Source organism: Pyrus communis, chromosome 2, assembly GCF_041283825.1.
Source record: "Pyrus communis isolate YQ-2024b chromosome 2, ASM4128382v1, whole genome shotgun sequence".
NCBI classification, from domain to species: Eukaryota; Viridiplantae; Streptophyta; class Magnoliopsida; order Rosales; family Rosaceae; genus Pyrus; species Pyrus communis.
The window spans coordinates 4,923,890-4,950,077 of NC_142566.1; the positions used below are offsets into that span (position 1 = coordinate 4,923,890).

At 38.5% G+C, this 26,188-nt stretch overlaps 3 protein-coding genes and 1 long non-coding RNA gene across 10 annotated transcripts; 3 read left to right on the forward strand and 1 right to left on the reverse strand.

Moving 5' to 3' along the window:
* The first annotated feature begins 3,097 nt into the window (after positions 1-3,097).
* Positions 3,098-6,716, forward strand: LOC148698387 (uncharacterized). Its single transcript, XM_088677194.1, has 4 exons — positions 3,098-3,135; positions 5,254-5,320; positions 5,406-5,466; positions 6,269-6,716. Exons 1-4 carry the CDS (start codon positions 3,098-3,100, stop codon positions 6,463-6,465), a joined length of 363 nt encoding a protein of 120 aa, XP_088533320.1. The 3' UTR covers positions 6,466-6,716.
* A 240-nt stretch (positions 6,717-6,956) lies between these two features.
* On the reverse strand, positions 6,957-13,108 carry LOC137748516 (serine acetyltransferase 5). Of its 6 annotated transcripts, none has more exons than XM_088682675.1 (4): positions 12,954-13,101; positions 9,537-10,264; positions 7,777-8,184; positions 6,957-7,614 (listed from the first exon to the last, which is right to left on the reverse strand). In XM_088682675.1, exons 3-4 carry the CDS (start codon positions 8,140-8,142, stop codon positions 7,123-7,125), a joined length of 858 nt encoding a protein of 285 aa, XP_088538801.1. In that variant the 5' UTR covers positions 8,143-8,184; positions 9,537-10,264; positions 12,954-13,101; the 3' UTR covers positions 6,957-7,122. The 6 variants fall into 6 exon arrangements, with proteins under 6 accessions (XP_088538801.1, XP_088538797.1, XP_088538791.1 ...); XM_088682671.1 differs by having other exon boundaries at positions 7,777-8,200; XM_088682665.1 differs by having other exon boundaries at positions 7,777-8,203.
* On the forward strand, positions 12,205-13,056 carry LOC148698388 (uncharacterized). The gene is made up of 2 exons (XR_015954832.1): positions 12,205-12,265; positions 12,458-13,056. It is a non-coding gene; the product is annotated as an uncharacterized LOC148698388 (long non-coding RNA).
* Positions 13,109-20,608: 7,500 nt separating the features above from the next.
* On the forward strand, positions 20,609-25,025 carry LOC137747256 (uncharacterized). 2 transcript variants are annotated; one of them, XR_011069934.2, is made up of 5 exons: positions 20,609-21,867; positions 21,971-23,227; positions 23,948-24,062; positions 24,137-24,210; positions 24,538-25,025. XR_011069934.2 is itself a non-coding variant. In XM_068487329.2 (4 exons), exons 1-4 carry the CDS (start codon positions 21,034-21,036, stop codon positions 24,771-24,773), a joined length of 2,442 nt encoding a protein of 813 aa, XP_068343430.2. In that variant the 5' UTR covers positions 20,609-21,033; the 3' UTR covers positions 24,774-25,025. The 2 variants fall into 2 exon arrangements, 1 of the variants encoding a protein (XP_068343430.2); XM_068487329.2 differs by lacking the exon at positions 24,137-24,210.
* Positions 25,026-26,188: the final 1,163 nt, after the last annotated feature.

Below are 26,188 nucleotides of genomic sequence, written 5' to 3' on the forward strand. Positions count from 1 at the left end.
CTCGGGTCCCTCACTGCCCTTAAACTTATCCAGCTTCAAGTTGTACATAGTCTCCAGAGGAGTCCTCTGGGGAGGGCGCATCACTGCCTGAAGGGCTGTAGCAAAAGCTTCCCCCAACTGAGTAATATCGGGGAACATAGGCTCAGAAGAGCGACGGGGTTCCCGACGAGGCGGCATAGTTCTGACAGAAGACACCAAAATTATTAGAATACTCACAAGGACACAGGACTGCCAAACCTAGGCTCTGATACCAAACTGACACACCCCGACCGAGATCGGAGCGTGCTGGCCGTCACACAAAGGTGACGTAGCCATGTGCACGTGCGGAAGCTAATAAGTAGTAATATAAAAGTACGAATAATTAAAAACTAGCATACAAGTACTAAAATAAGTGCTAGTTAGTGCGATACAAATTCAGAGCAGGTCTATAGCAGTCCAAATAAAACGACAACAGTAGTACGCCCGAAGGCGACCCTACAATGTGGAGTGTCTGTCAGAACGCCGGAAAGCTCTCAAGGGAAACCACCGCAACGGCTAAGCAACTAGAACCTGGAGGGGCGCAAAACAAAAGCGTGAGTGGGCAAAACAAAGCTCTTTGAAAACCATTTAGCAAAATACAAACTAACCCCTCGCCGTAAAACCTGTATACTTCCCAGAAAATAAACATATATACGTATGTATAGATATGCCAATCATGCTCGAGAATATGCCATGCCAAAGTCTCAATATGAATGTAAGTGCCCGGGTATAAATCATATCAACATCATAACATCTGGCAGCCGGAGTCACCTAACGTAACCTGTACGGCTGCATCTAGAGCTCAAATCTCAACTCTATAACTGAACCTGCCCACGAGTCGGAACCACTCAAGGTGGTCTGTACGACAGGCCTGGGTGTAACATATATATACGCTCTAGTGCTACGATCACGTGAAGACTGTGCGACTAATCGCGGGTCACCTACGAGTCGGAACCACCTAATGTGGTCTGTACGACAGGCCTATGCACCTAACTTGGATCCAAGCTGAGCGTGTGGTGCGGGAGGTGAACATCACGTGAAGGACTGTGCCCTACTCTGGGCGGGAGCACTAACACCGGGGGTGCAGGTTATGAGCTCTCTAGGCATCTCAAACCACTATTGAAACATAAACGTGAATGTCACTTACCTGGCACTTACCTGTGCGTCCACAGCACCCATATAAAAATATATATGACATATGCATATGTATATGTATGCCACAAATAATGCATGCAAAGATGCATAAACGATAAATAATAAAGTGCATGGCATAAGGCAAATAACCCTTTTTAATTCAATTTCTGGGAATGTAAATGTATATAGATATATACGGAAAACAAAAGCCCACTCACTGATACGTGGAAGGGTCGTAGCCCCCCTGCCTCGCGTGACCACGCTCGTCCTCGGGGTACGTGTCACCTAAATGCGAAACAACTATAAAAACGTTAACTTTAAAGCACATAACCCGTTTCTCGTAATAACTTCTCATACATTGCTCAAAATGGACAAATGAATATACCAACGTGCTCTACACAACCTCAGGATCACAACCATATTTTTAAAATAATTTTTGGACCCCGCACGCGCCCCCACGCGCCAGAACAGGCACGGACCCACGCGCCCCCACGCGCGGCCACGTGCCAGGCACACTGACGGTGTCAACAGACGCCGTCAGGAATATTCCGTCAAACTGACGGAATATTCCGTTAAACTTAACCCCTGCCGTCAGGAATATTCCGTTAAACTTAACGGAATATTCCTGCTTCTTCTCCGGCCAATCCCCGACGCCGGCGCCGTCGCCGTCGCCGGCACCGTCGCCGGAAAACCTGCAACTCGTGTTTTCTCACTCGTTTTTCAACCATTTTTCACGTTTCTTACACCAAATTGAAGCCCTAGACTAGTAGAACACATCCATACAAGTTTTAAGGGCTAAAACTCACTAAATCATACCTGTGCAAACTTTCCAAAACCGGCCAACTTCGAACAGGACGATCCCGACGTCCAAATTCACCCAACGAGCCACTCCCAAGTTCCTGGGAACCTCACAAACACAACCACAAGCTCAGAAATCCCTAAAACTCAATGTACAAACTTTGCATGAACAGTACCCAAAACGGAGTTCAAGAAATCGACGTGAAAACGTCGATGTTCTTACCTGAAAAGGGTATATTCGTGCTCCCCTCGACCTCACGATCACAACTCCACCCTTGGTTTCCTCGATCTGTTACGGGATAATGGTTCTTGGTGTGTGTCCGTACATGTACAGTGGCAATGGGAGCTCGGGGAAGAGGGAGACAGGGAGAAGACAGAGGGAGAGAGAGAGAGAGCAGTGTCAGTGTGTGTGTGTGGGAGTGTGTAAGGTTCCAACACATGCCCCAACACACCAAACAACCCACAACGTGACAAAACCGAACTAGGGGCAAAATTGTAATTTCACACGTACGTTTTAATAATCCCGGGACGGGATGTCACACGAGAACCTAATTTGGGAATTGGGTTTTAAGGTTTTAATAGTTTTGTTGTGTGTAAATTTCTTGCTTTGCCTACCAAGAATCTAATAACAAAAGGCTTAGTTATTTTTCCCAAATGGTTTTCAATTTGTTGTAGGTAAACAAGAGCTACTGGACTATTATGCACAGGGGAATGGAAGGAAAGTAAAAATTCAAGCTTTTAATAAAAATTGGAAATTGAGCGACACTAAACAAACGATAGGTAAAACTGGCCACTACTTTCTTTCCATTAAAACATAAATCAATTGATTTCAAATTCTAACAACGATCTCCTACACGTTAAGATAATCTATTTAGAGTTTTGATCCACTTTTGATTATGCAAAATTTCAATTTTTTTCCATATAAAGTTTTCATTTTTCTTTTGAGTAAGAGAAGAAGCTTTAATTTGGATTTACAATTTTTCCCTTTGTAGATTTTCAAAGTAGGACCAAGCTTTCAAAAGGCGATTCAGGTTCTGGAATTTTTTTGTTTGTTATGCTTTTGTTATATCAGGTTCTAAATTGCGCAAACCATTTCTTTAAATTAGAGAAAATTAAGCACAATCTTGCTTATATACATATTGTTATTATGTACTATGTGTTTAAAAGGAGGAAGGGTTTAAGCAGGTATGTGTATTATGTGTTTTCATCAATACTTTCTCAGAATGTGCCTTCATTGTTGGTTTCTGTACTATTTTTCTGTGTCTAAAAATTTGAAATAAATATGATCTTTTCACTATTGCTTCTCCTTCCAAGTTTTTTCCACAGAAAATAAAATAACAAATAAATATTTTGTTTCCCTTTTTCTACTACTTGTTCTTTTGCAGCAAAACAAGCATGATTTTGTTGGTACTGCTTATTTAGTGAAGCAACGGTTTCAGATTCTGAACTGTTTTGCGTATTTATAACTTTATTCTTTATGGTTTCAGTTTCCTAAATGAAGTTTGACATGTATGGAATTTGACAATTTACAACCATAAACTTCATTTCGCCCATGGACACCTATTTTGTTCCTTATTGTTGATAAGAGTTGTAAATAAATTTGCACATGTATGTAAATAGTATTGTCTACTGTATATACATATATAAAATTTTTTTTAGAACTTCTATGTGTTATACAATTTTCATTCCTGCAGCAACGCGCAGGCACCCTTGCTAGTTCTTTACTAAACACAGTGATGGATAAAGCTACAGATTATGGGATATAAGTATTGGTAAAATAGTTTAAAAACTTGAGAACAAATGGAAGTCTACCAAAATTAAATAGACAAATTGAACTATATTCTATTTAAGTGAATGCAAAAATACCTGTAATGATAATTCTTGCTTGTTATTTTCTCACACTAATTTGTCTACCCAATCTGTCAAATGTGTATTCATTTTGGCTACCTCGGTTCGACGCTCATAAAACCACTTATGGAGAATATTCATTCTTAAATACTCAAGAAATTGGGTGATAGGCAGTTTTCGAGCATCTTTGGTGATTGTATTGAGACATTCAGCAATATTTGTTGTCATGATGTTGTATCGCTTATCGAAGTACGCACGAGTCCACTTTTTATATCCAGCCGAATTAAGATAATCACCCACCTTAGAGTCGACTTTATATATTTATGTCATAAGACGATGAAATTCAGGAATTCGATATGCCTTAGTAGCTGTAAAATACAGTTTGTGTGCTCTCTCATGCTTAAAATTGTGCCTAATGTTTTGACTTATATGAAATATGCATGCACCATGATGGGCATTGGGGAAAACAGTTGAGAGAGCGTTCCGAATGCTTTCATGTCTCTCAGAAAAAAAAACACCAAGTCATCAATTTCCCCAATTGCTCCTCGTAATTTTGTCAAAATCGCCTATGGATGAATAAATTAGACATGTTTTTAAGGTGTTTACACCTAGTGGCCGAAACCACTAGGAGTGGCTGGCCCTACCCCCCTTTTTTCTAGGTTTACGGTTTAATTTTGAATAATTTTTCTAAGTATTTGAAATAATTTGTTTGGTTTTGGTTTGTTTTGAATTATGGATTGTTATTTGAATGGATATTATTTTCTCGAATTTCTTAATTGAATGAATGGAATTATATTTATAAATGTGACCAATTCAATCAATTTATTTCTAGGTATGTCTAGTGGGGAAGTTAGTTGTCTGGTAGATAGTGCAACCACGCACACCATCTTGCGTGAACGACACTATTTTACTAATTTAATACCCAAGAAAGCTCATTTGACAACTCTCTCAGGCTCATCCAACCTGATTGAAGGATACGGAAGGGCACATATTATGTTGTCCATTGGTACAATCTTAACCATTAAGGAGGCACTCTATTCTCCACGTTCCGGAAAAACGTTGTTGAGTTTTAAAGATATTCGAGATAATCAATATCATATTGAAGCTACTGAAGATAATGGTTTTGAATTTCTTTGCATCACTTGATATGAATATGGCCATAAGCGTATTCACGAGAAGTTGGAACGTCAACCATTCGCAGCATAGAAGCCCATAGTGTGGCCGGCCCTATGCCTGAGTTCCAGGACACTTTGTTTCTTTGGCATGGCCGTTTTGGTAGTTGTATGAGTGATACGGCCTACCTGCAAACTCTATTGAATTAAAACTGCTTGAGAAAAATTCTTTCAATGCATATGCAACATGCTTTAAAAGATGTGATGATGGACTGGCACGCGGTTTTTTTTTTTAGAAAATGTGTAGTCTCTGACTGCTCCCTTTTGTTTTCGATGATCGGAGTAGCGGATTGTGGGGTTGGCATTGCCTTTCTCCGACTTGCTATGAGCTTATCTACGAGAGTGATCCGGTAAGATGGATAATATTCAGATTCTCTGTTATTGGATTCGACATGTTACATTTCTTATTTTACATGGGGTGTGTTTTCATTGTAGCTCGAAGAAGGTGAAAAAGATATGATTAGGGGCCAAGAGTTCAAGTACTGTATGCATAAGTAAGTTCCATGTCTTTATGGATATGAAATGTTATTGCTAATTCAGTTTGCGCAAAGTGAAGATTATATTTTTTTAGGATTTCATAAGATCACGGTTACAAACTATTTACATAGCTGGATTTCTGTTAGGGTTCATTTGTGGATACATTAAATAGCATTTTTTAACAGTGGAAACTTAAATTTCTTGCAGTACTTTTTAGACAACATTACAAGGGTTGATTGAAGGAAAAGTTTGTTTTTGGTGTGCATTTTGTAGTTGAGTGTCGGGGCAATTTAGGGGATTAGTGTTGGTTGGGTTTCACATTTGCTGCTATAAACAGGCTTGTTGGCCAATGTTGATACCTCTAATAAACCAACCATGTCCAGGCTTTCTTAGCTTGGGAACCTTCTCCCTTTAGACTTTTCGTGGCTTGGTTCCAATGGGGTGATTCGTAGTGGAGGATTAATTCGGGATTGGCACGTTAAATGATTATTGGTTTTATTGCTAAGAAAAGGGTTGGGGAGGTTCTCCATGCTGAGCTTTGGGCAATGTATTGTGGTTTGAAGATGGCTACAACAAGAAACTTTTCTCATCTGATTCTGGAGGTGGATTCTTCTTTGGTCGTCAATCTTCCTTCATGGTTTTGCTAGCATTAATCATCCTCTTTACGGCATTTGATCATTTTGGTGCTTTAATAAAAGTTTCTAGCTTCTCCTCGTCATGTTAATCTTGCAATTTCTCAGCGACTTAAGAGACAGTTTACGTACATACATAACCGCATCATGGTAATTGACGAATTAGTTTGGGTTGTTTTGTAACTCTCGATTCATGTTGCCTTGCAGGTTATCTTTGGGGGAGAGCCTTGAGGGTATCAAGGGTACACTTAATTCTCCACTGGAAAATGAAGAAAACAGGTAACACAGAAGTCGTACTTCATTTCCCAGTCATCTCTTGGTTGTCTCCCCTTGCATGTAGTGCAATGTTCTCTGCACACCAGGTTCAGGCTGTCCAGAGTGTCTGACATTACGGCTTATGTTCTGTCTTCGGCCGACGTGGAAATTATCCGTATGATTACGAGAATGTTTCGGACTTGTTCAATAGTTACTGCAATGTGCTTGAACGAAACTGAGGTTAGCCTAATCATAATCGGGACACCAATATTTTTGAATTTCAGTATGCGAAAGCAAACATCTGCATTTCATCTTGTTACAGATGAAAATGGAGGTATTATTGCTCTATCACTATTAAGACGGAGAGAGTTTTACTTGGAAAGCAAGTTGCTTGAATGTGTTGTTTTTGTTGTGGAGGAAAAATACATTACAACAACAGCATACAATTTCTGAGCAACTGGAACTTGCTTTGGATGATTGTTAGTCCGTTTTATCAACCAACTCCCCTGTTTCCATCTCTCCCCTTCATAGCTTCTAAAACTTTATATACCGTATTACTCCGACTATAACGTGTATACGGTCACGCTCCATACGGTTCTGACCCCGACCCGTAATCAGGTCCTTGAATCAAACCCTCGAGATTTTCTTATAAAAACAACTTATGTAATATTTATACATTACAAAATAGCAGTTGACTGCATTGTAGCATTACAGAGGTATATGTTATAGATTATAGGTCTCAGACTCGCAGCTTCCCATGATATTAACATAACCAAAGCAGAAACTTGTCAAATTATGTAATCAGACCATTCAGATATAAAGGAGGTATGATCCATAGACTCCCCTGGCACATCCTCATGTTTAGAGGGCCGCTCCTTCCCTCCGACCAACCTTGCCGGATTCCCCACTGCGGTTGTCCACGGTGGCACATCGATAAGCACCACTGACCCCGCCCCAATCTTTGCACCCTCACCGATCTTCACGTTTCCCAGAATTGTTGCACCTGCACCAATTAGTACACCATCACCAATCTTTGGGTGCCTGTCTCCACCCACCTTTCCCGTCCCACCTAGTGTCACGTGGTGCAATATTGACACATTGTTTCCTATAACTGCTGTCTCCCCAACCACAACGCCCGTTGCGTGGTCGAGCAGAACACCTTTACCGATCCTTGCAGCTGGGTGAATGTCCACGGAAAACACATCCGCAATTCGTGACTGGAGTGCTAGTGCTAGTGGTTTACGTGACTGACTCCACAACTTATGCGCCACTCGCTGAGCCTAACAAATCACACAAACTATTATCTTTTCTTAAAATTTCCGAAAAACAAGCCGAACTATAGCAATTTTCATGATTATTATATAAAATTATAAAATTAAACTAATTCATAATTTGAAAACTAGTAGTTACTATGAATTCAACATTTGAATTTGACTATTTACCTGACAGGCCAGGAAGCCCTTGTAATTGAGTAAACAGTGAGAGAATGAGACGCAAGCAGGATCACGTTCACGTGCAGCGCATAGATCAGCTACCGTGGCAGCGCGTAGAGAGGGATCAGAGGAAAAGGCATCGAGGAATAGATCATAGAGGAGCGTCGAGAGGAGAGTGGACGAGCACAGCTTATTCCCCAAGTGAAACGACAGTGAGCGCTCCAATGATGAATGCGAGAGTATTGTCGAGTACAAATAGCTTGCAAGTGCTGGCTCGGACTCAGCGTCACGTTTTGCCTCAGTTTTTATCTGGGCCCACACCCGCACCTCGCCCTCGGCTTCTGATGACTCGTGCAAAAGCTCACCTGCTGCCATCTTGACCACAGATGGTGGGGTGGAACTGGCGTAAAACTTATGCTAGAAAATGACACCACTTCTATCATTAAATGACCACACAAAATTAAGTTAGTCCACTTTACCATCATAAATGAAACACAGATCACTACATTGTTACTTTTCCTATGATCACGACATTAAACAAAAAACTTAACTTCATGAAGTTAATCTTGCCATTTGAAACATATACAACTACTATCAATTCATGTTTCCAACGGGCAAACCTAAAATAAAACCCAAAACTGCAACCGGAATATTATTTACAGAATTATAACTAGACCATTTTCAAAAAACGTGCTCATATTGAAGAAAACAGATAATCATTAGCAACTATTAGTTTGAATCCCATGTATTGAAAAACAGATGACAAACGCTTTGCAATAAACACATGATATCAACAACCGAACCTCCTAATGATCAAATAACCTAATCATCCGACATAACATAATTAGGCCAATACACCAACAATCAAAAGTGATAGAATTGGTGAAAAAGCCCCATAAATGACAGAACACAATGCAAAGTTAAGTCTATTCCCAGTAAACCTCACCAAATCCCATATATGAACATCAATTACATGGTGTTTAAATTGACAAAGGTAACCCAATATTAGCATCCACGTCAAAAGAAGAGCATCAGTTATCATGTCATACACATTTCGCTAGATGGTTAATTGAAATGACGAGATTTTATTTTCTAGAATTTGTAAATTTTCTTGTTTGGTTAACCTAAAAGAACAATGGAATTGAATACAAAATTTGTTATTTTTAAACTCTCAATTATAGAAATTGAGAAATGACACCTATTTACATGGAATTTGAACTTGGGATTTGGAGGTCCCAAATTCCAAGTTTTTTTTTCCATGCGGAAATTCTAAATTTCTATGCTTATGAATCCAAACAAGAGAATTGGTGCCTGTTAATTTATAAATTCTGACTTTTACCAAAATTCCATGTTTATTTCCCTCATCCAAACATAGTGCAACAGAAACGGCAAGCAAATTCGGTTCATACGAAGAATTTATCTAACGCTGAAATTGAAATTGATTGAATTCAGTTACCATTAAGCATGACACAATTTGTTTTTTACCCCAATCAAAAGCAAAGGACCAAGACTAAATCCTTTGCCAAGATTGCAACTGCCCAATTCAAATTTCTGTATTCCGAAACCAACCCATCATAATTCACGTGAAATCAAGATTGAATTTCTAATTTTCTCTCTCAAAAATCTCAGCAACTAAACAAAAATGTGTGTCCACCTTCGTACATAAGTTTACAAACGGACAATTCAATCAAGGGGATAAACCGTGAACCAAATTAATGAAATGAGGTCATATTCTGATACCAAAAAAGAGGGAAGAGAGGATTATGCACCTTGAAATTGCGAGGGAAATACTACTGTCCAGAGGAGATGGGCGGCCGGAGAGTTGAATCTGAAGGACAATGTTGAGGAGATCGGACGGTGGAGATTCAATGATTGAGAGGGAAGAGTAGAGTGCCACCGTTAAGATCTGTTTCTGTATCCCCAGGCGGTCTGGCTTGCTCTGTCTGTGAGTGTCTCCGTACAGACCGACGGAATCAGTAGAAGATTAAAGTCGACGGAATCGGTCTCTCTCTCTCTCTCTCTCTCTCTCTCTCTCTCTCTCTATATATATATATATATATATGAAATTGAAATAATTTCTTCTCTTGTGTGGATGCAGATGAAAACTACTATGGTTCAGAGGTGATCAACTGCAGGGATGACTCCAAATCCTTCACTAGAGACCGTCTCAATGATGATTTCTGTGACTGCCTTGACGGAACCGATGAGCCTGGTACTCGCTCGCTCTAAACTCTCAATTATTAATAACCCCCTCTTTGAATTTTTATTTCTACATTCGCCTCTTTAAAATTTTCCATTTATCTTCTTGTCCCTAATTTTGATGTGGGTCACTCATTTATTGGTGAACTCCCAAATAGAAAACACCGGCACATCAAGGAGATTGCAATTTGCAGGGACTAACTTTTGTAACTCTACTGACCGGAATATTTGATCGGAAACTTGCAGTCACTGATGAACTTTTAGGGTTTAAATAGGGTAGAAAATATGATAATGTGACCTATCCACAAAAAAAAAAAAACTCTAAATGGGGTGGAAAGGAAAGACTAATTTTTCTGGTGTGTAAATATGATGACACCACTTCTATCATTAAATGACCACACAAAATTAAGTTAGTCCATTTTACCATCATAAATCAAACACAAATCACTACATTGTTACTTTTCCTGTGATCACGACATTAAACAAAAAACTTAACTTCATGAAGTTAATCTTGCCATTCGAAACATATACAGACTACTATCAATTCATGTTTGCAAGGGGCAAACCTAAAATAAAACCCAAAACTGCAACCGGAATATTATTTACAGAATTATAACTAGACCATTTTCAAAAAACATGCTCATATTGAAGAAAACAGATAATCATTAACAACTATTAGTTTGAATCCCCTGTATTGAAAAACAGATGGCAAACGATTTGCAAGAAACACATGATATCAGCAACTGAACCTCCTAATGATCAAATAACCTAATCAGCCGACATAACATAATTAGGCCAATACACCAACAGTCAAAAGTAATAGAAGTGGTGAAAATTACCTATTGTAGATAAATAGACCCATAAATGAAAGAACACAATGCAAAGTTAAGTCTATTCCCAGTAAACCTCACCAAATCCCATTGATATATGAACATCAATTCCATGGTGTTTAAATTGACAAAGGTAACCCAATATTAGCATTCACGTCAAAAGAAGAGCATCAGTTATCATGTCATACACACTTCGCTAGACGGTTAATTGAAGATATTATGTTTTCTTTGTATGTTGCATCTCTTTGCTATTTTTCACTTTCTTGAAGAGCTGCATAAAATAGTTCAAAGACTTTAAGAATCACATTATGCTGACAAATTAGACAAGTTACTTGATTAGAATTGTTTTTTATCGACTTAGTTTGAGAGTTTCTGTTTCCTTGACAGAAGTTTGTTTAGGCAGGATTATGCATTTGAACAACATCAACATCCTTTGCCTGAAAGTTACTGTTGAAACACTCTCTATTTCTGTCGATCCCAATCCCGAATTCCTCCTTAGTTTGGCCTATATATAGGCACAAATCCTGACAATACAATCACAACTTAAATCCATCTAACCATCTAACAACAACGAAAGAAATCAGGCAACTGGGAAGATTATTAATGCCTTCCTAAATCACTATTTGCTTGAAAACTTAGTAATTAAGGTTCCAATCAGGCTAGCAGAAAACACCTAAAACAATTGCAAAGCTTCCCTCCACTTATTCTGGTTAAAGAATTGATTTCCCATTTCAAGATGAACGAAGAATAAGGCGGACTATGATATTCTTGTTGTTGATCACATGCAATCTGTGGAATCGGCAAGGAATTGGAAAATAGAAAAAAACAGAGATTCAAAACAGAGATCCCCTGGCCCTAAACGAGATCAAATGAAAAGACATAATAGATAATGAGAAGGATCAATTCCTGCCCACACCCGGTTGTCCAAATTGGCTGTGTCAGAAATTTCCTATTAGAGCATGGAAATAAACCCACTTCATCCACAAGAAATGACAAGATGTGAAGGTGAGATGGAAAACCCTTAAAGGGACAGAAACAAAGACCTGTCAAGACCGAGGATGCAGATAAATAGCGAGAAAAAATGCAGAGGATTCACAATAAGGTTCCCTGCTCCAACTAGGACAGCTTGTTTGACGATGTCTAAATAGGGAAACTCTAAAAGCAAAAATGGAAGTAGAATGATAGCATAATTGGGTCACTTAGGGCACTCAAAGTCTACTAAGACAAAAAAAAAAAAAGATTCATATGAAATGATGCTAAAAGATTTCATTGTTAACTGAATTTTATGATCTGAGGCAGCAATATAATTATGTGGAACAAGAAGACATTCCTTGTTTAAAGTATTCAAACGGAACTTCAAGCTAAAGTTGGCCAGCTTCAGAATGTTATCTTTAAGTTGCAATTGCAGCAGCAGGATTTGTTAGAGCAGAGAAAAACTTATGCTATCATAATCTCTCCGTCTCTCTCATGTTTGAAATATCAATTAAACAGACAACTAGGGTACCGCATAACTAACATTCCTTGTTTAAAGTATTCAAACGGAACTTCAAACTAAAGCTGGCCAGCTTCAGAATGTTATCTTTACGTCGCAATTGCAGTAGCAGGATATGTTATAGAGCAGAGAAAAACTTATGCTATCATAATCTCTCCGTCTCTCTTAGCTTCTCAAAATGTCAATTAAACAGACAACCAGGGTATCTCATAACTGAGAGCACCTAAACTTTCTAATTTAACAGCGCCAGATATTACAGAAAGTTAGAGAAAGTCAATTTTTTTTTTATCTTCAACCAGATTCTTTAATACCCTTATAATCGCTTGAGTCGGTAGAATATGATCAAGAAACCCATTTGCTAAACAAAACTTGTAATATACAATTGCCTTTAAATCATCATTAACCCCTATAAACACCAACCAACAAAACATCTCTTTCAAAAACTACATAAAATTTACAAGTAAATAAAACCCAGTTCTCAAAATTCAAAAGCTTTGTGCAAGCTAGAAAAATTAAATTCGGGTTGTAAATGGTTCAAAAGGAAAAACAAGTAGAAATAAAAGCTCAACGAATGATGAGAAAAAGTAAAGATAAATCAGCTAACTCTATTACAATTGAAATTGAAACTGAATTCTGTGTTCACCGTGTTCGTGAATTGAGATTACCTCACAGCCGCCAATAATCAGATTGCCGGGGACGACCGCCGGTTGCCCGTAGAGGTTGGAGGCTGATGGGATTGACGATTGATAAAATGTAATCGCCGCATGTAAGGGCCGAAGTTTCTTCTTATTTTTAATTTTTATCTGACGGAGTTGACGGCAAACTAACGTTACCGTCTATGTTGATAAACAAAGAAAAGTAAGAGGGTGAGAGTGAGGGGCTGTTTCCCAAAACTGTTTTTCGCAAGTGTAAGAGCAATTCCACCCCTAAAGATTTTGCACTAGCACCCAGCTCATTTATCCATTCAAGTAAACAGTAATAGATCCTAATGAACAGTAATAAGCCAAAGCATCTCAACCCCTAACAAAAAATAGCCTAGTCAATTTTATTAAAATATTATTAATTTTTATTATAAAATAATAATTTGGTGTTTTAATTTTTGTCTTCATCTGACACCCCTCCCGTCTTCTTCTCCCTCTTCTTCTTATTATTCTTCTCACTTTTCCCAGTTTTTTCTTCTCTCTATACACCATCTTCTTCTTCTTCTTCTTCCTTTTTTTTCTCCTCTCTGTACACCACATCATCGAATCTACCCTATTCTAAACATGGACATGCGTACACCGTAAACCCCCAAAAATCAACACCTTCATATTCAAAAATTCATCGAAAATATACAAAACGGAAAAAAAAATTCCAGTTGCAACAAGATCCGAGTTAATCAACCAATCGACGACGATCCGAGTTGCAGGAGGATCATGATTTGGAAAGGGGACATGGTGTTGAATATATGGATTTATCAGGGGAAGGGGGTTGATGGGGTTCCAGGGATCGGGATGGGTTCCAGGGATCGGGGTGGGGTTCCAGGAGCCGGATGGGGTTCCAGATGAGAGAGATTGTAGCCATGACGTTAGCAAGGCGTCAAATGAGCCGTCTCCTTCCTCTGTCGATTTTAGGCCGACCTGTGGACTGGCTTGGGCTGGGTGCCAGTCTATTCCACCGGCTGGAGTGGATTGGCTGAGTCTCAGCTTGTTTTTTCCACTGGGTGCCGGCCTCTTTTGCTTCCGGTAGAAGTGCTCTAAGGTAACAAGCTTAACAATAGATCCGCATGCCAATTGATCCATAAATCTGAACTGATCGACCGCTAGCTAAAAGAAGATAAGTAGCTCTTCTATCGAGAAAAAGAGATAGGGGAGAAACAAGTAAGTAACTACAACTTGAATTTAAAAACTGCAACAACTAATAATAATAATGATCTTCATCCGTCATTGTAGGAGTATAGTCAAATGTTGTAAACAACTTCTGTTGGACCATAATTTCCTCTCTTTTTTTTCCTATCAAAATATGTCTTACTCATTGGAGTATAATTCATAGTGTCTCTTTCCTTGTTCCTATCATTCATCTCTTCTTATATTTGTTTTGCCCGTTCTTCGTGTCTACGCTTCCTTTCTTCCACATCAATGACATTTTGCTCCGCCATTAATCGCAATGAGGAGGCTATTTCCTCTTGAAATGCTAACTCCTCATTTTCCTTGCCATTTTCCTTCAATTTTCTACCCTTGTTTCTTGCCTAGGTATGGAAGATTGAGACCCGGAGACAGATTTTATAGCCTTGTTTCTTCAATGATAGGAGATACTTGTTCATCCCCAATTGTATTTGAGGAAACATTTCCGAACATCGGCATAGGACCAAATCTTTCTTGAGGTGAATCTTGAAATAACACACACCTTTTACAAATTTCCCAACAACCTTGATGAGTAAAGGTTTTTTTTCATGTCATCCATATACAATTGCTCCGCTTGGCGTTCCTAGAAAATATAATTACAAAAATTAAAGGAAATTAATTTATAAAATTAAATGTAATGTAATTAAATATTTAAAGAACTTGTGAAAACACTTACTTCGTTGTATAGATTGGCTACGCTTTCATATCTCCTTTCAGCCCTTATCACAGCTTGATGCCATTTATTCAAACTTGGATGAAGATGGTTTTTTTTTTTTTTTTTCCATCATGAAAACAACTTGTGGTTTCTAGGGCTCGGTGGAGTGTGGCCTTTGTAGAACTCATTGTACTTTTTGGACATACGCGTCCTAATGCCTTCACTTATTTGAGAGACACCCTTGACACTATCTTCCAAGATCCATCTATAAGTGTTTGGGCCCAAAATATTATTTTGGGCTGAGCTAGGAGTTGTTCTCGGCACAATAATTTTCTTCTAGAATTATCATAGGCCGTCCAATCATTGTGGGCCGTCCAATCAGGATCGGCTGAATCCTATTGCAGGACGAATTGGTGTAGATAAGGATGAAGTAGTTGAGACCCAGTGCAATGAGTAGTCTTAAGAGGCTAAGGAAACTGAGACTTATGAGATGAATCTGGTTTGATGATTAGCTCGGTTTAAAGTCCTTTTGGAGTTAAGATTGGCTAAAACCTAATCAAGTTAGGTTGAGAAGTTATAATCCGAGTATGATTTTAGCCCGACTATGAAGGGTTTCACTACTATAAATAGAGGAGGGAGCATACATTCAAACCCCATCCAATTCAACACACAAATTGCCCTCCGCAAACTCTCACTCTACGCGAAACCTCTCAACAACTTTGAGATTTTTATTTTCTTTTTTCCGTCAACACATTTTCAGTTTGGATAAACAGCATTGGGAAGGCAACCGGTGACATCTTTAGTTTGGATAAATAGCATTGCTTGTCGTAGAGTCAGCCGAGCACCTTCAGTTTGGATAAACAGCACTGCTTCGAAGTTGACTGATTACCTATCCATGTCTCGGTCGACAAGGATTTACAAGTCCTTGTTAGTAGAGGTCATCTTATCAGCCTTCTTGGCTAAGTGAGGTGTTACTAGGGTATTACATTCGGCACATTAAAAGTCGAATCTGATATTGAACTTGATAAAACTAGCAGCCTTGTCTTCAGGCTCTAGAACCCGAAGGCCGAGACATGTTCCTTCCTCGGTCGCAGTCGCAAGATCAAGAAGTCAACAGCGTGCTCAACGCAACATTAACACATTTTACTCCACGGCCGAGCTCGGCCGTTGAGTTGGCATGCCCCGCACATAACCGAAGGACGTAGTTAGCTCATTAGTTACTTGGCCTGTGTGCCACGTAGGCTTAGTAGTTTTTAGGGTCAACATTTTGGCACGCTCGTTAAAACCCAGTGTCAAAGTTACGAAGTTCATGACCATTGAGACACAGTTAGTAAAAAGAAAGCTGTCATGGGAAAGTCAACGACCAACCTTTCAATCTAGAACCCAAGATAGAATGATTTGTCATAGGCACATAATCCTTATGTTGCTGTGACACTTGGGGCCACAAGCGCGACACGCTGAGAAAAAGAATTTAGTCTCGGCGGTCAACCTCCTGGTGCAGAAATCCCTAACAAAACCAATGGCATTTTCATTGAAGGGATAGTAGAGGATTATGATGAGGATGGTGAAGGTTCTGATCCACCAACTAGGTCGTTTCTTCGGAGAAATGAGATACAGAAGCATAGAGTTAGTTTGACCAATGATACACGGACAAATGTCCAAAAGATGAACTACTGGTGCTAACTGTTCATTTTGTGGATGATGTAAGAAATATGCACAAAAAGATTGTAAACTTTTGTTTGATTCCAAATCATGAAGGCAAAGAAATAGGGAAGTTGATTTAGTGGGGGACTGAAAATTTGATGTGTATCTCAGTTGCCAATGCATTGGCTAATAAGGTGACAATTGAGTATGTTGTCCATAAAATACAGAAATGACCTAATTGCAAACTCATTATGAAGGGCAAGTTTATGCATGTGAAGTGTTTGACTCATATTGTTAACTTGATGGTTAAAGATGAGTTGAAAAGAATAGATAAGTGTGGATGCAATTAGAATGTTATGAGATATATGAGATCAAGCCCCTGAAGGTTTGTCTGTTTCAAGAAATGTGTGGAGAATGAGAAGTTGAATATTAGGGGGTTTAATTATTATCAATGCGTCTACTAAGTGAAATAATACATACATGATGCTAGAATCGCACTATTTCACATGAAATGATTACTGTGATGACGGAGAAGAAGTGATAATTAACAGTACATGTAGGGTTGACCACCTATGAAGAAAGATTGGGAGGTTGTAGAATTGTTTGTGAATTTTTTGAAGGTCTTCTACTTAGTTACTATTAAAGTGAGTGAAAGCAAGCATCCAACATCTAATATAGCAGTCCATAAGGCCGAGATTAATAAGATGTTTTATTGCCAATATATATGTAAACTCGAGGAGGTGCTAAGACAATACTATGTGATATGACAATGAGCTTGAGAACCAAATACCAAAAGTATTTTGGTTCAATCGGGTCTACGAACCAAATCATTGTAATTACCCTTATCTTATACCCACGATTCAAGTTGAGGTACTTCTTGCAATTTTGTAGAAAGCAATTGAAGCTTTCCAAAAAAGAGGTTGAAAAAAGAAGCAATGAAGGCGATGACATTGATGAAGGCGATGTGTGATGAATATGATCAACAAGCTTTTGGTTCACAAACACCACCAAAAAAAAAAAAAAAGAGGTAAAGAAGCTTCAATTGTTACACAAGTCCTTCAAGTGTAAAAAGAACTACTTCCTAGTGTAACAAGAGAATTGGTGATATTTAGTCAAATGATGGATGATTGGAAGAAAGAACTAGAAGACACCGAAGATATTGAGCTTGCACCTGAGGTGGATATATATCTCCTTGACATAATAGAGAGTATCGCAATGTGAAACTTTTGACATTTTGTAATGGTGGAAGTTGAAAAGGAGAAGCACATATCCCACAATTGTTGTGCTAGTGAAAGATATGTTGGCTATTCAAGTGTCAACAATTGTTAATGAGATTGCATTTAGCATAGGAAAGAGAAATTGATCCATTTAGATCATTTCTCACTCCTAAAACAGTGGAGTCATTGATATGCCTCCAAAATTGGATAAGAAGTGAAGACATTAGCAACATTGAGTATGAAGCAAGTGTGTCAGAATTGAACTTTATAAAGAGTGTGAAGCCGGTAATTATTTTGTTTTGTGTAGTTTGGTTTATTTTAAATTGTTTTGTTTTCTATTTGTTAACTGTGAATGTGCTTCTTTTATTTTTTTTTTATAGAGCATAAAAATAGAAAAGTAATTACTACAAGTACAAGTCGCTCAAGTGTTTTTGAAAGTGAAGCTCAACCAACTCAAAAGAATAAAGGAATTATGGTAATATTTTAAGGAACTATTATTAGCATTTCAAAATCTCATTCTACACTTCTCACAAGTGTATTTTTCTTTCTAATTATAGAAAGTTTAGAGTGCAAAATGATATTTTTGGAGTGACAATAACAACTCCTTATTTTAAACTCAAATGAATACACTTCAAGTTTCAATGCTTCAATGAGGATACTACGATATTGGATGTTAGAGCTCATGTTGATTTTAATTTTTTTTTTACAAATTTAGTGAGGAATGATGTTGGATGTTTGATGTCATGTTGGTTGTTAATGTGGATGTTATTACGAATTTAATGGTTATGGATGTTATTTTGGATTTGGATGTTGATTTGAATTTGGACTTTGGAGGTTAATCTACGGACTTTAGATATCTCAGATGTAATTTTGTGGTTTTGGATGTTATTACAGAACTAATATGTAATTTTCAATTTGTGATGTTCGAACTATGAAATTAGGATGTTATTTGAATAATTATATGTGTTTTTGTATTATGTAATTGTAATATGTGTTGTTGTGCTTCTGTATTCTGCACAATGAATATGTACCTTCACTAGTTCACAATCTCTTTTATTTATTTATTTTAAATAATGTGTTTTTGAAAGGAAAAAAAAATATAGTTGGATTCGGTCTGTTCACACAGGCCGAGTTCGGTTAGGCATCAAAACTCAATACCTAGAGGCCCGATCTGGTCCCTTTAAATTTGGGCCTGGCTCGTGCCCCACCCCTAATTCAAACCCTTCCCTTTGTATAATAATAATAAAAAAATAAAAAAAACCTGCTCAATCAGTTTAAAAGTCGTGTTAAAGTTGACCCAACAAGAATTGCACCTCTATGGATGACTCAAATTCTTATTAAAAATAATAGAGGACAAGTAATATTAGATTGTGACTCAATAGTACTTATCATTCAATGCTACGAATATTTTAGCTGTTAAATTTGAAACTGTTTAAATTTTCTAATTCAATTCAGTTATTATTTTCGTATGGGTTTTTTTTTCTCACAAATAGTCTCTGAAATTGACCCCTCCCATCAAGATGTTCATTGAAATTGAAAATCGATGAATGTAGTTCCTGAAAATGGGTGTCACAAATCAATGTGGTCATTCCATTAGAATTTCGTTAAAAATTCTGTTAAGTGCTGATGTGGCACATAAATGAATCCTACAAATCTATTAAATATTACCTCATGAATAAAAAAAATTTGAATAATAAAAAAACCTTTTATTTTTACAAAAAAAAAAAAGAAAAAAGAAAAAGAAAGATGAATGTTCACCATCTTATTTCCTCTCCCATAGAGCAACCACTACAACCCCACACCATCTTGTCAACTACACCTTTTGGTGAGCGACACCAAAGAGGTTTTAGTTCGATTATTAACGTTGGAGAGCACGAGGACCGCGAGAACGAGGGTGCAACCGATTGGACTGGTTGGAGCTGACGGTGCCGATCCGATCACAGGATGAGAGATGTAGGCTAGGGGAGGCATGTGGTTAGGCTTGGAGTGATCAGACAGGTGAGGGTGGAGGTGGTGGTGGTTTCATTGGATGGCGGGGAGAGGTTGGGAGCGAAGAAGGAGGAAGAGGAAGACATTGGTGGTGAGAAGGTGGTGGGTTTGGCGGTCAATGCTAGGCAGGTGTGGGGGTATATGCATATGGTAATTGCATTTGTGTTTTACAGGGCTTGGGTTGATGGCTGTGTCACTGCAGGAGTCGGGGTTGGGTTTTTGGGGAGGGGAAGAAGATGACGATCTTCTTCTTTTTATTTTTAAGTTTTTAATTATAAAAAATTATTTAAATATTTTCTAATTCATGTGGTAATATTTAACTAAATTTATGAGATTCAATTATGTGTCATATCAGTACATAACAGAATTTTAACACAATTGTAACATAATGACTATATTAATTTATAACACCTATTTTCAGAAACTATATTAATCAAATTTTAATTTAATAACTATCTTAATGTGTTAAATCAATTTCAACGACCATCAATGATAGAAACCCTTTTCGTATCATTCAACATTAGATAATTGTAAAATTTCCTCAAATTCTTTACCCGTTTAAGATTTACAACAGTAACAAAATTTAAATCACGAACATGCGAAATCCCTTGCCGCCTCAAAAGGACCAAACCCACAAATATTTAAATTCCCCACTATCCCCACGTCACTTCAAAGCCCCTTTCAGTAATTATCCACCCTCATGACGTTAAAATATCAACCAACTCTCTCTCTCCCTCCCTGTTCTCACACATGGCACACCCACTCTCCCATTTTCTCTCTCTTTCCTTTTTCCCATTGGAGCCGTCGAATCTCTATAAAATCAACACGTAACTCGCAATCCCAACCGTTGATTTACCATCCAACTCGCACTCGCAACCGTTGATTTACCATCCAAAGGTTAACTCGAGTCGGCGATTGGTTCCTCCCCTCTTGCCCCTTGTGGTTTTTTTTTATCATAAACCCTAGCCGTCGTAGCCGATATCAGTTCCCCCTCCCACTCTCTCTCTCCTCCTCAAAAACCCAATCGATTTCTCTCTACTTTCTCTCTCTAAGTTTTAGATCTGGTTTGTGAGTGTCTCCTGTAAATTAGTCTCTCTCTCTCTCTCTCTCCTTCTCTCCCTCTATATATATATATATGCATGTATTTCTGTGTTGTACTCTGTTAATTTTCTGTACTTGTTAATCTCTCTGGTTTTTCTCAACCGCCAAAAACTTCTTTTCTTTTTCTTTTAATTTTTTGTTATCAGTAATTTTCTCAAGAAAAATCTGTAAATTTTTTTAATGAGTTGAATCCCGAGTCAGGCTGACTGTATAGAGTTCCGAGTTTTCCCCAACTCCGAGAGAATGGCGCCCCACCATGAGACCCCCGTCGCCGTCCCTTTCTTTGGTTGAGAGGTCCCGCCCCGAGTTTGGGACTGAGTCAACTCGGAGATCGACTCGTCGACTCGGCGAGTCGAGTAGGAGGAGGAAGAGGAGTGCTGTGCCCAGAGTGGTGCTGCTCCGGAATCTGAGCACGGAAATGCCATCGGTGGAGATGAGGCGGACCACGAGGGTTTTCGGGATGGCGATGGCCAAGGGCGGTGTGGACGGGGCTCGGGTTTTGCGGTCCGGCCGCCGCCTCTGGCCCGAATCGTCCGAGTCCAAGTTGGTGAGGGCCCACCGTGGCGATGAGGACTGGCTTAAAGTCATGAAAAGCCATGCCAGTGATTCTGTTGTTTCTTTAAAGAACAAGAGATGTCCCGGGAACAACCACATTCGGAGTCCCAAACAACACGCCGTCGTTTTGGAAGTTCCAGTGGTGAAGAAGCTTGAAAGTAATGAGCTTTTGGCTGATGAAGTTAAAGAGAAGAGGATGTATGGGATTGTGTATACCCGAAAGAGGAAGCGCGGCACCGCGAATGTGGAGAACGATGGTGGTTCCGATGATAGAATGTATGGGCGGAGATTTGTTCGGAGGCAGAGAAGGAAGGTGAACGGGGAGTTGGATTCCCATGTGGGTTTTGTGTCCCGGGAAGTGTTTTGTGTTTCGATTGAGTCTTCGTGCAGTAGGAGATACTGGGCTACTCGTTTTTTGTATTCGGTTTTGGTGTACATGACGAGGGCCAGTCTGGGATTGACTGAGCTTTCTGATTTCCTTGCATCAGAGCCAATTGGTAGCTTTTTTTCATCCTGTGGCATTCAGTTCTCGCGGGTAAGTGGCGGTTCTCTACCACATTTAAATTTGGTTGAGAAGGTGCAGTATCTGGTTGGTCATTAGTTTGATCTAGTTTTCGATTTCTTAAAATGTGTTTCAGGTTCGATCTTGTACTAGGAGCTCTGGAATTTGCAAGTTATTTGGGTCGAAACAGTTTATCCCATTGTTTTCTGTGGACTTTTCTGCAGTTCCTTTTTGTTTTATGGACATGCATACCATTATCCATCTCAGATATAAATGTCAGCCAACTATAAATAATCAGATTGATGGGAATGAAAGTGATGATGACTATGACGAAGAAGTTGAGTGCACGCCGGTTTGGCATTCTAGTGCAAGAGTTCCCAAATTAGCTTATAGAAACACACAGTATAGGAATGGTTTAAATTCGCGTGGTGTTCAGAAGAGGAGTTCGTTGAGGAGAAGGCGAACTAGAAATCCGTCGCTGGTTTCTTCACGAAAGCCCAATGGAGCCTTAGTTTCTGAGCTAACCAGTATTAGTAAGAACGGCCTCCCTTTTTCCTCTGTAGCATCTATTAATAAGCGTAGGAAGACATTTCCAACTTCTCCTGTAGGAAACCTGAAAGAAGACAGTTCAACCATGGAGAGATCGACACGGGATTTAGATTCTGCATGCTGCTCGGCGAATGTACTGATCACTGAAGGGGACAAATGTTATAAAGAAGATGGAGCAACTGTCATGTTAGAAATCTCTTCATCTGGAGAATGGCTTCTTGTGGTCAAGAAAGAAGGATTAACCCGATACACCTGCAAGACAGAGAAAGTTATGAGGCCCTGCTCTAAAAGCCGTCTTACGAATGTTATAATGTGGTCTGCGGATAATGGGGATAATTGGAAGCTAGAATTTCCCAATCGATGTGATTGGTATATATTCAAGGACCTTTACAAGGAGTGTTCTGATCGGTCTGTGCCATCTCCAGCTCTCAAGTTCATCCCTGTGCCCGGTGTGTATGAAGTCCCAGGATATGCGGATAGTCACTGTACTTCTTTCCACAGACCACAGTCATACATATCTCTGAATGATGATGAGCTGTCTAGAGCCATGGCAAAGAGAAATGCAAATTATGATATGGACTCTGATGATGAGGGGTGGCTGAAGAAGTTCAACAGTGACTTTGCTGAGGATAAACTTGATGACCTAGTTTCCGTGGATAAGTTTGAATTAATTGTTGATGCGATTGAGAAGGCATTTTATTATAGACCATATAATTTCTCTGATGAGAATCCAGCTGCTAATCTTTGTCTGGATATGAAGAGGGAAGTAATAGAGGCTGTATATAGTTATTGGATGGATAAACGGAAGCAGCAGCGATTATCATCGCTGCTTAGGGTGTTCCAGGTACATGTGACATTATGATTCAGATTACGCGTTGTATTTTGGCAATACATCTATCTCAATTTATGGTGTATATATGATAGGTATCTTAATGCCTTGCCAAATTCTTGCAGTTGAACTTGTTTCTTTGTTAGATAAGGGAATACTTCTGTTATTAGAATAACTAATCTGTGTTTCTGATTGTTCTAATTTATTGTGGTAGATAATTTTATTTGATGATTATTGTAAGCAAGATAAACCAGTTTTTTACCATTGTTTTCAATAATAAGAAGTTCGGTATGCTGAGTATCATCATTTTAATTCTCTATGCAGTTTGCCATTAATGAGAAAAGTGGGAATGCAATTCTATTCAACTGGCTGTGAGTTTTAGTTGGAATATGTGGTTCTCAAATTTTAATCCGCAAAATTGTATTTGAATGAACTCGGATATACTTCCTGACTTCTTTCATTGGTATACAACCCCTTGAGTGCACTTAAATGTGACTAAGAACCTGGAATCAATAGAACAGTTATCTTAGTGCACTTAAATGTGGTTTCTTTCATTGGAAGCATTGGTTCCTGTGTTCTGTAATCAGATCACTGTTTATGTCAAGAAAAGACTTTTGGAACTTGCTGATGAATGATTTTCTTTTGCTAGAATAGTTTCCGGCGTATATCTGGTCTGCATATGTAAATTCTGATAATTACGTTGGTTGTCTGCGTTAATGACCCCTTTTTTAACAGGCGAATGAATCGAAGAGATCTCTACTAGATCCAAAGCCTATTCTGCGCAAGAGAAGATCACTCAAGAGACAACCAAGTCAATCTGGTAGAGGAAATCAACCAAGTTTCTTGCAAGGTAATTTAAATCTCTTATTGCCCAATCCTAGTGGTACAGTGAATTTTACTATCCTTTTTAATATAAATTTACAGGGTAGCTTACATGGCATTTGAATTTTAATTAATTCATCAGCATCCCAGTACCTGCAACAAACACTTGATATCATGTGAGGGCTCAAACTTCTGAAACCATTTGAAGTTTTTATACGTATCCGCATAAACTTTTGTTGTGTGTTGCTCTTAGAATCCATCATAATGTGAAACCTGATGTCTGCTGCTTGTGCTGTTATTCTATATACCCGTGAATCAGAATTTTTTTTTTTGTTTTTTGGGAACCCGTTCAGTTTGTCTTCTTAAAGGGCAATTGCAGAATGCATCTGTTGTGTTTCTGTAAAAGATTTGATTTCTCAGCTTGGCTTTTAAGTATATGAGAACTGTATATCTGAGCTTGTGGAATAAGAGAACTATGTATCTGAGCTTGTATTGGTATACAGCTATGGCTGCGGAACAAGATGTGATGCAAGAGCAGAATGATGTGGTTAAAGTTGAAGAAGCGAAAGATGCGGCCGAGAGATCTGTGGAATTTGCCATCCACAAACGGCAACGGGCTCAGTTACTCATTCAGAATGCAGATCTAGTCACTTATAAAGCGACGATGGCATTTAGAATCGCTGAAGCTGCCCTAGTTCTCGGATCACCGGATGCCGCTGCTGATTATGTACTGGATTGACCAATTTAGGTGGGTTCTGAATCCTGATGACGGTTGGAAATAACCGTTTTCTAATCCATGGATGCTGGTTGAAGCCCTTGGAAGACGAGTGATGGATTAAAAGTGCTACAAGTTTGTATAGGTTATGATTGGATGTACATTTGTATTAGTAGAACCTCACATGATCATCAAATTATCAAAATAGTGTAGGAGTCGAAATAGTCGATTTTCTTTTGGGGGAAAAAAGAAGAAAATATAGAAAAATTTAACCGAGTTTTGCTGTTGCCCTGCGTGTTTGTTTAACTTGCTCTCTTCTGGAAATATAAAATTAACATCGCGGGGATCAGCCACATGCTCGTTCCAATCTCTTTGGATGCTAAAATTAGGATATGTGTTGCGGGTACACAATTATTTTGACGGTTGAAAATTAAGAGGTGTGTGTTAGAGGTGAAAATGTGAATGTGTGTATTTATTTTTATTTGCAGATGTTTTGTTTTGTTTTGTGGAGAACAGGTTGCAACCTTGGCCCATGGTAGCTTTGCTGCTAGGTCCACAGTCCACTAGTGTTACTTTTTTTTTAATTTTTTTATAACATAACATTCTAGATAAAATCACTTTAAACATGATAATTTAGAAGAAAACAACATTTTATTTTAGATAAAAGAAAATAAAACTGGCACTTGGGAACAAAACATAGGTGAGACTGAAATACGAGAAAGACTAGAAGGATATGTTTGGGTCAAGAACTTTTTAGTCACATGTTTGGGTTTGGTGGTCCGGACGTGGCTGAACTTTTTAGTCACAAGCCTTAGGCCTAGCCTTCGGTTGGATATCATTTTCGTGTCATTTCAAGTTATTTTTAGCCATATGACCCTTTGATCAGGTTGGTTGGACATGGCCTTAGGACTCTTGTCAAAGAGTTGGTTTATGCACAACACCTGGATTAGGATTGAAATGTGAACCACAAAAAAGGTAATGGTATAGAGACTAAATTTTGAATTAAATATTGTAAAAACATTTTTTCGGATTAAATTTGCGTAAACACTTCTGAATTCAAATTGTGCAAATAGATCGATATTGGAGTTGTAGAAACTGATTCATATTAAAGTGTTGCAAATACAAAATTAATGAATATGTGTAGAATAGTGTAACAAACTTATAATTTTTTTTTCTATACAACGGCATTCTAGTTTAAAAGGGAAAGCGGGATTGGATTAGGACACAAAATGAGTTAACCATTGGGTATGATTATTGTTGAAAGTATGCCCTAAAAGCAATCAAAAGCTTGATAAATTGCTTAGGACCATGTTGCAACTAGTCCGTAAATTTATACCGCAAAAGATCAACATAAATTAATTCGCAAATCTCTTTGGTGAGTCCATGGATAATGCCAATAGACCATCTTTAAAAGAGATGCCAAATCTTAGATGGAGTGC

Bases quoted from the DNA above. Each gene is read 5' to 3' on its own strand.
- LOC148698387 (XM_088677194.1), top strand. From the start codon at position 3,098: ATGTACTATGTGTTTAAAAGGAGGAAGGGTTTAAGCAG. The intron at 3,136-5,253 runs GTATGTGTATTA...CGATGATCGGAG, and splicing joins AGGAGGAAGGGTTTAAGCAG to TAGCGGATTGTGGGGTTGGC. The intron at 5,321-5,405 runs GTAAGATGGATA...TTTTCATTGTAG, and splicing joins TTATCTACGAGAGTGATCCG to CTCGAAGAAGGTGAAAAAGA.
- LOC137748516 (XM_068488679.2), bottom strand. From the start codon at position 8,142: ATGGCAGCAGGTGAGCTTTTGCACGAGTCATCAGAAGCCGAGGGCGAG. The intron at 7,615-7,776 runs GTAAATAGTCAA...GTGATTTGTTAG, and splicing joins AGGGCTTCCTGGCCTGTCAG to GCTCAGCGAGTGGCGCATAA.
- LOC137747256 (XM_068487329.2), top strand. From the start codon at position 21,034: ATGAGACCCCCGTCGCCGTCCCTTTCTTTGGTTGAGAGGTCCCGCCCC. The intron at 23,228-23,947 runs GTACATGTGACA...CTTTTTTAACAG, and splicing joins CGCTGCTTAGGGTGTTCCAG to GCGAATGAATCGAAGAGATC. The intron at 24,063-24,537 runs GTAATTTAAATC...ATTGGTATACAG, and splicing joins TCAACCAAGTTTCTTGCAAG to CTATGGCTGCGGAACAAGAT.